The sequence below is a fragment of the Poromitra crassiceps genome (genome assembly GCF_964638095.1).
Source record: "Poromitra crassiceps genome assembly, chromosome: 1".
Lineage (NCBI taxonomy): Eukaryota > Metazoa > Chordata > Actinopteri > Beryciformes > Melamphaidae > Poromitra > Poromitra crassiceps.
Window position 1 is genome coordinate 16,127,508 of NC_139623.1, and position 12,352 is coordinate 16,139,859.

A 12,352-nucleotide genomic window follows, 5' to 3' on the forward strand; every position below is an offset into this window, starting at 1 on the left:
TCACTGATGATGTCACAAACAGACACAGCCCGCAAAATCGTGACTATACACTGCCCGCCCACTTAGGCAATTTTAACTAGTAGGGATCTCGTGTGCTACGCCCGCTATGCGGGCTCGCTATCGCCCTTCCTGCAGCTCGCCAAGCTGGCCCTGCAGCTCGCATTCGCAGCTCAGTCTTGTCCGCAACTCGCTTGCTGTGTGGCCAATGAGATGAGACCATGCATCACTGATGATGTCAGATTTATGACATCACTGATGATGTCATCAGTGGGATTTATGACATCACTGATGATGTCACTCTGGGATTTATGACATCACTGATGATGTCACAGTGGGATTTATGACATCACTGATGATGTCACAATGGGATTTATGCTATGGATTTATCTGAGGGAGGGCCACCGCTCGACCCAGCCAAGTCTCGGCCAAGGTGCTGGAAAAATAACTAGAGTTACAAATATAAAAGGAATTTCCGCACACTTGAATCTGTACAGATTTCACATTTATTAAGCTTTCGGTCGACCGAAAGCTTAATAAATGTGAAATCTGTACAGATTCAAGTGTGCGGAAATTCCTTTTATATTTGTAATGCTATGGATTTATGACATCACAGTGGGACAGAGAAACAAACAGACAGAGCCCCAGCTCCCATTTATTGATGATCATGATGACGATCATGATTTAAATCAAATCTTTAAAATCACAACACAGCATTCTTTTTACTTTTAAAGTACATTTTACACCAGTAAGTTAGTCTCGACGCCAGACCCATGAGAGTTCTTACGCTGATACACTATACGTTACTGCATGCTGCAGAGCTGGAGTGCAGCGATTCAACGTAATATTTGAGTCTGGGGAGAAACTACCAGTAAGTCCACTGACTGAGGTAAATTAACAGCAAAATAATAATACTTCTACTTGAGTAGGAGTTCAATTCCAGCACTATATCTACCACAGAACTAATTAGGCTACTTTGTCCTAGGGGACATGAATGATTGGCTGCAAAGACTGTGAGAAGACATGTAGCCTATAAACAGACAGCCATAGGATCCATAGTATATTGATTACAAGTGTCACAAAAATATATATTTTTTTAACATGGGAATTTTGGCATTATTGGTCGTACAGAGGGCGAAATTATTGTACAAATACGATAATTATCGTACACCTGGCAACGCTGCGCCGTGACACCGGAAGTTGATAAATCATACAATTCCGGTGAGTGGAAAAGCCTTTTTGACGTAAACGGACGGAGGACGTTTATCTGTCCATCTGGTTGGATGAAAACATATTTAGCGTTATAAAAGCCCATACTCTTGGTCCTGAAACAGTAACTTACCTTATTGTGCGACCTCTCCTCACTGACTAACGACTAGTGCAGTGGTTCTCAACGTGAGGTTCGGGGACCACCAGGGGTCCTTGGAGGAGTTCCAGGGGGTCCATTGTTAAACTAAGGAAACTAACATAATTAGCAAATGTAGAAGAATGGCTGTTTTGGTCATAGTTTCGCTGTTATGTCCGTACCTACAATATAGATGCCATAGAATTCTGGACACATTTTCAGATTTGGGTCCGAGGCCAAATGGGGGTCTGTGGCCCCAATGACAATGTGGACTAAATTAGGGGTCCTTGATATGAAAAGGGTTGAGAGTCACTGGGCTAGTGGACCACGGTGTGGCGGGGTCTTTTAATACTCATCAGGAGACAGAGCTTTGCATCATGAGGAGGAGGCGTACTCTCCTGAATTATTCATCCTCTACTGTAGAGGATGAAGAGTCTACACCAACAGTTGCACCTCTAGCCACCCTTCTGTCAAATTCCACAATACAAGTATTAATAACCGATGGGGACGAGTCGGCCTACAGGAAGGAAGTGGACCACCTGGCCTCCTGGTGCAGCCAGAACCAGATGGTGATAGACCCCAGAACCGACCGCCCCCTCATCCTGTGTGACTCTCCAGTTAACACTGTGGAGTCATTCAAATTCCTGGGAACAAAAATCTCCCAGGACCTCAGGTGGCAGAAGAACATCACTGCCACCACCAAGAAGGCCCAGCAGAGGATGTACTACTTCTTGCGGCAGTTGAGGAAACAAACTGCCGCAGAAAACGGTGGTACTTGGGAAAAGGTTCCGGTCTATCAGCACCAGAATCGCATGCTACAGGAACAGTTTCTATCCCATATCCCAATCTGTGTGTCACACACACACACACACAACAATACACTGTGCTCCTGCACTGATGTTGCACCTCCCACCTCCCTATACAACATGTGCAATGCAATCCTATATTTAGCTAAAATTGCCATCTCTGAGAACTGATTTTGCCAACTTTGTACTACTTGTACACTTTGACTTGCTAACGTTGTACTCTGTCACACTTGGCTGTAAATAGTCTGTCCATATATTGTATATGTGTAAATGTATGCATATTTATTGTGTTATCGTGTTATCTACAATGTAGATAACATCTACATCTCATGTAATATGTGCACCAACTACACTAAGACAATTTCCTTGTATGTGCAAACATACTTCTAATAATTCTGATTATGATTAGATTAGAGTATTCATTATGAATGGCCCTGTTGGATTGTGGATACAAGAAAGCTATACACTATTTTAGGAAATCAAATGCTTTAATGGCATTTCTGTCTTAACAGTACAGTTGGTGTAAGATCAGCATTTCCCCCCAGTGAGATACAGCTTTCTTACTCAAATAATGTCTGTATATATTTTTTAATGAAAAATAAAACATGAGATAAAACACATGACAGTTCATAAAACACTGCACTCTGGCATGGTTATGCAAGTTTTGCTCTACCAGTGTTACAAGAGTTGCACTGCGCCTTAAGTCGAATCAAAGTGAACAATCTGACCCATATCAAACAAGGTGAAAATGACGAGTTCCACGGATTAGTGTAGCCTACATTTCCCTGTTTCTTAGGGAAGTAGGTTATAAGGTGGTATGAAATGAAAAAGCAAGAGTTACATTTCCTACTCTAACCTAATCAGTTTTAATAAAAAAGGGATCTTACCAGTTCACTGTACACTATACAGTAAGCACTACATAGCATCATACAATACAATATAACCAGCCATCCTGCTTCTTTGAAAATTATGAATTTCAACAAGACCTCTATAAATTACAGACCACCAACCAGCTCATTTCACATGCATTTGTAGTGGGCCATTGATAAGCAATCTTAGATCCTCCATGTGCACAAGCCATTGCAATCTGTTTATTTTGCTAAAATTGTATAGCTCATTGGAATATTGCTTGTGATTCATCTCAATAAATTTTCACACAGAACCAATGGTAACACATTGTTACAAAACAATTAGAGTAATGTAAATGTCAAATTACTAAAAGTGTTGGTACAACAAAGATGTAGTGGCACTGTTGTCAAATCTGGGTGTATTCTCTTTCCAAAACAAATAGCAACAGGTTGCCCTATTATTCTGAGGCAAAGATCTACAATGTCACCAACATTTCTGTATCTGTCTTGTTGCCAGAAGAAGTGTGAAAGTTACCTTTCACTGGCAATCACAAAAATGGTATTCAGGCGATATTGAAATGCAGCCACGCCACCTACTTCCTTACTGTTGAAGAGACACAGATTCAACATGTTAATAGTGTTTTATATAGTATGTGTGAATATATCTGAATATGATTATCACAATCAAAAACAAAACAAAAACGATGCAAGCAAGTGAACAAAATGGTTGAGTATGTAACAAAAGTGCCAGAAATAAAATAGCACAAACAAAACACACACAAAAAAACATGAAGGAATCATGCTCTATTCTCCCACAGGCCATCGGCGCTATTACGGGCCTTAACCGCAAAAAAACGTGCCTTGCGCCTGTTTCGGCAAGATAGCAATAGGCTTTAGGCTGCCAAATGCGCTTTAGGCCGAATGGGCGTGGCGCAGTCCCAAAGTGGGCGTGTCGGCGCTAAATACCAGCCTAGTCATATCTTGGGAGCTGGCCTACATTTAGCGCTTTGCGCTTTTCAAAAGCAGGCCTATTCTTTGCCTTCACTGCTTCTTCTCTGTCACCCTTCTCTCTCTCTCTCTCTCTGAGTTCCCAGCATGCATTGTGTTTCTTCATTTCGCTACTAAATAGCCACCAAATGAGCCAAAATAGATATAAAAGGTAGTTCTAAATTAATGTGTAATGGTAACACAGCCTGCCATTGTCAACATTTCAATATTGGACCAAATAAAACCTCGAAATGAAAACACCACCCTATGTTAAACATATATGTCCTCCTGGGCATATATATACCCCTTGTCGAGTTAACGTGATTTAGAGAAGTAACAGCGGAACGCGCTTCGGAACGCGCTTCTAATGGCATCTGCTATACTGTGATGTCCGTCCAATAACTTGGCCCTATTTCACATTTAGTTTTACAATAAAAACACATTTATGCAATGACTTGACATAATGTAGGGTATATTTATGTGCATCATCCTTCCTGCAGCAGGCGAGAGAAAATGATATCTTTCTGGACAAACTTTCACCAATCTAATAGGCTATATTTTTCTAGCTGATGCATAGAACATTATTTTCACTTTGATCTTGCTATAGTGTAGCGTATTTACATGCTTGCAGTATTGAAACTGCAGTTAGATTGGTTTGAGAAGCATAATAATATGGAATAATAGCCTATAATGCAGACAGACAGGCTGGATGAAGGGAGGGGGGGGGGGGCAGAGCGTTTGGCTTTCGTCTGGTTTTGCGGGATCACTGGAATTGGAGCTAAAAAGGCAAGCGTGCGATTCGTTTATTGCACTTATCCAATGAGCATGACGGTGCATAATTTTACGCCTAAAAGGCGTGGTTGTAATGCTTTGGGCTGCATCTAGCGCCAGCACGACGATATCAAGTGCGCCTTTCCACGCCCACTGCTTTGATCTGCGCCTGCCGCTCGGCCTAGAAACTGCGCCGATGCAACGATAGGGGCCATATCTCCAACATGTTCCTGTAGGATTTCTTTAAAATATGGCATCGTTCTATAGAATCTGAGTGCAGCATAATTTTAACACATCTAAAAATTGTGATTGAAAGCCACCATATTTGTAGCTTTGTGTCAAAATTGTGCAGAAATAAAGTTCTACAAAGTTCTATGTTTATCAATCATTTAGGCTACCAGGAATTGAAATGATCGCTAGACAATCAATTATTGAACTCTGAGCCTCAAGTGTCTCCAGATGTTCAAGAAAGAAAGGGAAATAAAACTATGTCTATGCAAATCTCAAGCCTAAAACATGAATGAGCTCCATTGGTTATACTGATCTATAAGTAATGAGGAACAATCATCCCCTCCATGATCTTAGTGATAAAGACACATATCAGTCCCTCCAGGAAATTGCGATTTTGCTATTTAAAAATAATAATGAATGCAAATTCAAACAATCTCCGCAATATTTGCGGGGGCTTGCAATTTTTCAAAATCCCCAGGATTTCTCCACAAAAAACAGCAAAATAGGTTCCTCAACTAGCAATTTTACCAGTTCCCACAATTTTCTCGCTAAAAAAATCAGATCAAATTGCATTGGAATTTTTTGAGAAAAGCCACTGCAAAATAACGCATTTTTGATCGCAATAATCACACAAAAAAACTCGAGACAAAATCACAACACGAAAATCCTGCAGGGACTGATATGCCTGTCCAAGATTCTGAATTGCACAGATATGTCATTGTGCCTTTTTGCCGCTTTCCACACCCAGGATATCAAGGGAGCGCTGATGAGGATTTCTGCCAGCGATTGAAGTACCTGTATATCGTATAGAGGCAAAGTCAACGTCACTTCCTGCTTCAGCACTGTACCAGAGATTTTCTTCTGCAATTTATTTTCCCATAGACATTTAATAAAATGCTTATAAAAATAGTTTTACTTGGTCAAACCAAACGGTTCAGCTATATTTTCAATCGGGAGAGACCATAGAACATTTCATTCAGACCAAAAAAAACCCCCAACAACATCGAAAAAATATTTTCTTTAATAAACCCGCATTTTTTTAACGTTTTGGTCAGAGTGAAATGTTATACGATCTCTCCGGTTTCTAAATATATCTGTACCGTTTGGTTTGAACAAGTAAAAATATTTTTATAAGCATTTTATGAAATGTCTATGGGAAAATAAATGGCGGATGACAATCTCTGGTACAGTGCTGATGCAGGAAGTGACGTTCCACTTTGGCTCTCTATTGATATTAAAAGTGAGCTGTGAAAAGTGTGTTTGTCTAAAAAGCGAGGATCTGAACCACAGTTTACATGACCATCCCCCAGAGCAATGAGATAGAAAAAGATTTCCACTGGACATCACGGTGCCTTGGAGGTGAGCTGGCCTGATGCAGCAGAACACGCATACCCACCCACCCCATTGTCTTGTGGAGAGAGTTCCCTTGCCCCTGCCCGCTGTCTCCCCCCTCAGTGTCTGAACCTGTAGGAGATGGGCAGGAGCAGGTTATTCTTCTTCAGGGCCTGCACCCTGCTGAGCGTCTCTTCATCCAGGGCAATGTAGCAGCGCCGGGCATAGTCCAGCAGCTTCTCCTTGGATGGGTCAAACTCACCCACCTCGGCCACCTTCTCTGGGGCCACCAATAACAGCTCAGCAATGGGTGTGGTGGAAGCCACTGTGTTGCGGTCCACACCATGGATCTGGAAGGCTTTGGACATATTCTTCAGACGCTGGTAAGTAAGTAGGATCTTCTTGTAACGGAACAGCACTCCAGCAGCATCTTTCACTGAAAGGCAAGAGTGAAAGTGAGAGTTGTCTTCTGCCAACAAGAGACCCGGTAGAAAGGTTTTTTAGTATTTTATTGTTGGGATAATATTCAAGTCTCCTGTATGAAAGGGGGGGAAATTGCAGTGAAACGTAGAAAAAAAAATCGACGTATTGCTTTTTTTATCTAACATCCCTTGTAGTGGACATCAGTTCTTGGTTCATGTGAAAATGCAGATGAAACCATGGAGATGCAGATGCTTCTGGACCAAAATGCTCCACATTTGCGGACATTGTGATTGTTTCCATCTTGTTCATCCTCAGCTGCTGCCTCCCCCTCTGAACTCTCAACACCCTCTGTTATAACCTATCCCACGTCTTCCTCAACATCTGAAAACTCTGTCTGAGCCTCCCTCAACAATTTTGAGCAAAATTCTCTCTGCTTTATTCACTTCTGTGTCTCCTAAAATGTTATACAATACAAAGGTAAAAAATGTAGGTTAGCAAATTCACCACCCAGGGCATTGACAAACTGTCATATTCAGAAGGTTACATTTATTGTATAGAGCTTGCAGAGTTGTTGAATTTTGTTGAATACCCTATGCTGACAACAATACGTGACGTCAACTCTGCAAGCTCTAAACCAGTGGTTCTCAAACTGTAGTCCGGTGGTCAACCAGAGCATTGGGGGGGTACAGATTTTACATAATACACATTAACCCTGAGGAGTAGGCTCGGGCTGATTTTCGGAAAATATTGCGCTATTCTGGAAATATCACAATTTTTAAAATCTACTCTCAGAGGCTGAGTTTTAAAGCCAGACTGAAGTTTCTGGTATCATATGAAACTAGAAGACCTACAGTAAAGCATTGGTACCAACCATGTCAGGCTAGCTTGTCAGGAAGGTGGCTAAGTAACATTCCAAATTTAGCCTAAATTTTGGCAAGGGAAAAAAGCATTTTCAAAGGGGCCCTCTTTTTTCACAGCCTAATGTGTGTGTGCGCGCGCGCGTGTGTGTGTGTGTGTGTGTGTGTGTGTGTGTGTGTGTGTGTGTGTGTGTGTGTGTGTGTGTGTGTGTGTGTGTCTCCGTTTCGAACCACTAGCCTTATGTTGTTATTTAGCCTTTCTGATGCTACATGGTTAAATCAGCAAATAGGGCCCCTGGTGAGATATGATGAAACATTACTCCTGTAAAGATCACTTTACTGGCTCCCGGTACAGCACTGAATTTCAAAGTATTACTGCTTGTTTACAAAGTTCTAAAATGGTATAGCTCCTAAATATTTTTCTGACCGGCTCACTGGCTATAAACCAATCAGATTCCTCAGATCATCAGACATATGTCTCCTAACTGTACCTCAAATTAAATCTAAATCAGGTGAAGGTGCATTTAGTCACGAAGGTGCTATTCTCTGGAACAAATTACCTGATGATGTGAGATCTGCTACAATTCTCCTCTTTTAAAAGCAGTCTTAAAACCTTCCTTTTGCTGAGCAGGACAGAGGGTTATTAAATAAACTGTATTTGATGTATGTGTGTGTTGTATGTGTGACTGAAAGTTTACTTTATGTAGAATACGTCATATATGTGTATTGCATTTCTTTACTATTTAGTATTTTTGTCTTAATGTGACCTGTGTAAGAAATGTGCTATACAAATAAAACTGAGTTGACTTAAGAGGAAGAATAAGGAGAAATGTGCAGGATTAAAAAAGTCATGTCAGGTAAATGTTAACTTTTGTTCCAGGATCTGTCTCCTTTCCTCACCTCTCTGCCGCTCTCTGGGGACTTGGAAGACCCGCCTTCTCTTCAGCGGGTGTCTGTTGCTGTTCATGGTTTCTGACATTACATCCGCTCCTGGTAACATCTCCTCCTCATCGAGGTAGCTGTCGTGGTCCAGGTACTCATCAGATTCTCCCAGAAGTGAAAGTGAATCTGAGGTGACAAGACATAAATATCCTGTCAGCAAGATCCACTACTACAGTAGATAAAAGCCACAAGCAACAGCCTTCAGTTTTCCATGTCTCCCCCTCAACCAAATATCAACAATTGTTTGCTTTAGTTCAAAATGGGTGATGCAAAGCTTCATGCCATTTGAGTAGTATTACCTGGACCTACGTTGCCATGTCCACCCATGTCATTCATGGTTGACCTGGTATTACTGTTGCCACCACTGGCTGTGGTGCTGGAAGTGCTATGGCCTGGCAGGAGGGCCTGGGATGATGCCGAGTTGAACAAAGCATTCATAGAGGCAAGCTGATTGGCTATTGGGCTGGAGACGTGGTTTTTCGAAGGCGCCATGGTTGGAGGACCGGGCCTTCGTTGGACAAACTGACGTGAAGGGGGGAAATGCTGCACATCGGACTTCTGCTGCTCTGTAAGGAGGAAGTAGAGATGATCAATGAGAGTAAACTGTGATGTAAGATGAGCTACAAAGCCTATGTAAACAAGGAAGCAGCTATACTCAAGCAAACCTGATCTAAATATAACTGTACTTTGGGAGATAAATGCAGCAGTAACCACACATTATTCGTCTTTACCACTAGGACGATCTTCCTCTCTTCTGCCTCTCCAGTTGAATCGTCTGGACTCATAGCCTAAAGGGAAAGAAGGATTCAAAGTTCAGAATTTGTTTTCCCATCCTGACTTTTCTTATGAATGTTTTGTTTCTTTCCAATCAACTTAATCTCTTATTGTGCTACTATCACTTCACATTTATCTCCATTCCTCACCATTACTGTACTGGCTCTGACTCTGTCCCTGGCTCTTTGTGGAAAAGATGAAACGGTCCAACTGGCAACGGAGGAAGTCCCTCTCCTCCTCCAGGTCCTCGATCCGTTTCTGAAGCCAGGAGTTTTTCTCCAGAGAGATCTGCAACTGGGTCCGCAGGTTGGTGATCAGCATGTACGAGCTTCCGGCTGGGGACGGCCCAGCAGAGGGCGGCGACTCTGAGGGGCAGATGCACTAAAAGGTTGGGAAATCACCAAGACTCTATATCATGAATGATTGTGTAATGGATGCAACAATAATACAAATGGAAATGTATTTGAAGTTGTAATTCTGACATTCACCAGCAAAATTCTGATCATTCTGGTTGAAAAAGCCTTGCTGCTCAAAGTTGCTCTCCTCATAGGGGATAGCTATTTCATAGGTGTCCTCATTTTTTGGAGCTGAAGAGGAGAAAGTCCAGTAATTATAATAATGCCATAGCAAAAATGCACAACAATCATATTTATTTTGAGCTTTTTAAATTACTGTGCAAGTGGAGTGAGGCTGCGTGGCTCTTGGATGTGGAAGCAGCATCAGTCCTGTTTCCGTCCTCCATCTGTACCCAGACAAGAGTGTGGATAAATCATATAGTCTATGAATCAGATTAATTTATGGGCTGTCATTGGTCATGCTTAACTACCGTACTAGCCCCAGTTTGGGCATTTAACGTTCATCCACATCAAACGCTTTAGTTACATACAGGATAGTTTATGCCCGCTTGGGTTTTAAAAATACAGATCTTTACGTTAGTTATTGTCCAAGTGAAGGCAGACAGTTAGCAGCTAATTTTAGTATGTAACTAGTACGGGAGGAGGATGGCTAGCAATATAGCTGCGTAAACATGTGTCCACAATGTAGGAAGCTCGCTCCAGGTTATAGCTGCTGTGTTGCTAACGTTAGCAAGAATTTAGCAGCGAATATAAAATTACAATCCCAACCTTGCTACACATTTGAATTGAGCTACTTCGGTCATTCAGAAATAGGCTCTCCGTGCCAGAATTACACATAAATATTGGTACATACCACTTTACGGTTGTAATAACTTAATCGTGCACATGTAATAAGACGTTATTACTCTGTCATATCTCCATTTCACGAATCCATCCGCTAGCTAACAAGCTAACAATAACAATTATCGCTCTTTTATTTTTTCCCCCTGATTCTTTCACGTCATTTCCGGATGTAATAAAAAAATAATTGTACTGAAAGCAAAGACGTGTTGCAGTGGCATTTGTTTGGAGACTTTTGTTGTTGATATAATTAAACGTATTATGCACAGTAAACAATTCGCTGCGTCTGTTATTACACAATGTTTTGCTGGGAAAACTGCATCTTGGTGCATCAACATTATTGCTACACATTTCTAATTGCAACACATTCTAGGCTAGCCTACTTGCAACATATTTATACTTGCAACATATTTATACTTGCAACATAATAATGCCTCCTGCCTGTGTGTGTGTGTGTGTGTGTGTGTGTGTGTGTGTGTGTGTGTGTGTGTGTGTGTGTGTGTGTGTGTGTGTGTGTGTGTGTGTGTGTGTGTGCGCGCTCGCGTGCGTGCGTGCGTGCGTGCGTGCAGGACAGGTCCTGCAGGTGGTGACTGACGAGGTGTCAGGTGTCATTGTTGACTCGCGGCTTCACAGAGTCGATCCGGAAAGATTCAAACGGCTCTATTTTCTTTGTAAACTCTCATACACAGGATATTTAAATTATTCTGCAAATCTGGGGGGAGAAGCTTAACGGTAGGCTAAGTTTTTCTAACATTTTCTTTTGACTTTGCTCCATTCTGTTTAATCTTAAATGAAAAGCGTCCAAGCGCACAGGTGAGGTGTGGCAGTTGCACCTGTTTTGACTATAGCCTAGTTAAGTGGGGGTCAAACAAGTAGAAGCTATAGGCTAGTAGTGAACTGCTACATGAATGTAATATTTTATACAATTAGGCCTAAGTAGCCAACTATTTTAGAAAGTGTGTCAGACATTTGGACAGAAAACACAAGTAGCCTAGTTGAGTGATTATTTGACAAACTCGGAAGAATAGATAAGAAGCTGAAATGCTCTTAAATACAGTGCCACACTCCTGTGTATGTCTCCTTCCTCACTACAGTATTTCTCTGTGCAGCCATGGCCCCCAAGTATGATGGCTTGTCCCACTGTAAGCTGGCCTTGGTGTTTGCTGTGCTGATGGATCTGTTGGGTGTGGCATCTCTACTGTTGGGGGTCTTCGCCCCATTGGAGATCCAAGGGCGAGACTTTGGAGATCTCCTGGTGTACTCAGGAGCTCTGCTGGTGCTGCTGTCCCTGGGAGGCTGGGTGATGTGGTACAGTGGCAACATTGAGGGTCTGACGTCTAAAAGGGAGTTGGAGGGAGCGGTGGGTGGCGCTGTGGACCGCCTTGCCCGCTCCCTGAGCCGCAGGATACGGATCCCCAGGAGTCACAGCAGCCCATCGTAGGGCCTGGAGCCCAAAGAGACCTAAGACGAAGACTGCTGTTACAGGAGAGGCTGTCAGTAACCACTCCTGCAGGCCAAAACCACCTGGGGCAAGGGAGTGTCATTGCTGCCTGCCATACATTTACACAACACCACTGTTGTGGAGTGAACAAACAGCTTGTTCACATGAGGAAACTGTCTAGTGCCATTCAGTGTGCCTTCATAGCCAGGCTACATAAACATCTTGAGGAGGATTTGCACTGTCTTTGCACATGAAATTTTGATTTGGGGCAGAAAGATTGTTCATATTGATATTGCACTAAGTCTTGTAATGTAACGGGCACGGTATAATGAAATATGAATATTAAAGACATTCAGCTACCTAATATTCGGTTGGAGATTTCCTTAAGTTAATTCAATACAC

The 12,352-nt window shown here is 42.1% G+C and overlaps 1 protein-coding gene and 1 pseudogene across 4 annotated transcripts; one reads left to right on the top strand and one right to left on the bottom strand.

Moving 5' to 3' along the window:
* Positions 1-2,627: 2,627 nt before the first annotated feature.
* On the bottom strand, positions 2,628-10,643 carry ccdc106a (coiled-coil domain containing 106a). 2 transcript variants are annotated; one of them, XM_083641528.1, is made up of 8 exons: positions 10,523-10,643; positions 9,986-10,055; positions 9,802-9,900; positions 9,463-9,678; positions 9,271-9,327; positions 8,839-9,105; positions 8,498-8,665; positions 2,628-6,753 (listed from the first exon to the last, which is right to left on the bottom strand). In XM_083641528.1, the coding sequence occupies exons 2-8, from the start codon at positions 10,053-10,055 to the stop codon at positions 6,437-6,439; spliced, it is 1,194 nt and encodes a 397-aa protein (XP_083497654.1). In that variant the 5' UTR covers positions 10,523-10,643; the 3' UTR covers positions 2,628-6,436. The 2 variants fall into 2 exon arrangements, with proteins under 2 accessions (XP_083497654.1, XP_083497655.1); XM_083641529.1 differs by lacking the exons at positions 9,986-10,055; positions 10,523-10,643 and having other exon boundaries at positions 9,796-9,869.
* Positions 10,644-11,128: 485 nt separating this feature from the next.
* Positions 11,129-12,302, top strand: LOC310776869 (transmembrane protein 238 pseudogene; annotated as a pseudogene). Of its 2 annotated transcripts, none has more exons than XR_014554012.1 (2): positions 11,129-11,241; positions 11,619-12,302. The product of XR_014554012.1 is annotated as a transmembrane protein 238 pseudogene (transcript). The 2 variants fall into 2 exon arrangements; XR_014554013.1 differs by having other exon boundaries at positions 11,134-11,241; positions 11,604-12,302.
* Positions 12,303-12,352: the final 50 nt, after the last annotated feature.

What these genes read in the sequence shown, in the direction of transcription:
- ccdc106a (XM_083641528.1), bottom strand. Translation starts at nt 10,055, where the DNA reads ATGGAGGACGGAAACAGGACTGATGCTGCTTCCACATCCAAGAGCCAC. An exon ending in GAATGATCAGAATTTTGCTG is followed by an intron (nt 9,679 to 9,801) that starts GTGAATGTCAGA and finishes TCTGCCCCTCAG; the next exon opens with AGTCGCCGCCCTCTGCTGGG. An exon ending in AGAGGAAGATCGTCCTAGTG is followed by an intron (nt 9,106 to 9,270) that starts GTAAAGACGAAT and finishes TCCTCCTTACAG; the next exon opens with AGCAGCAGAAGTCCGATGTG.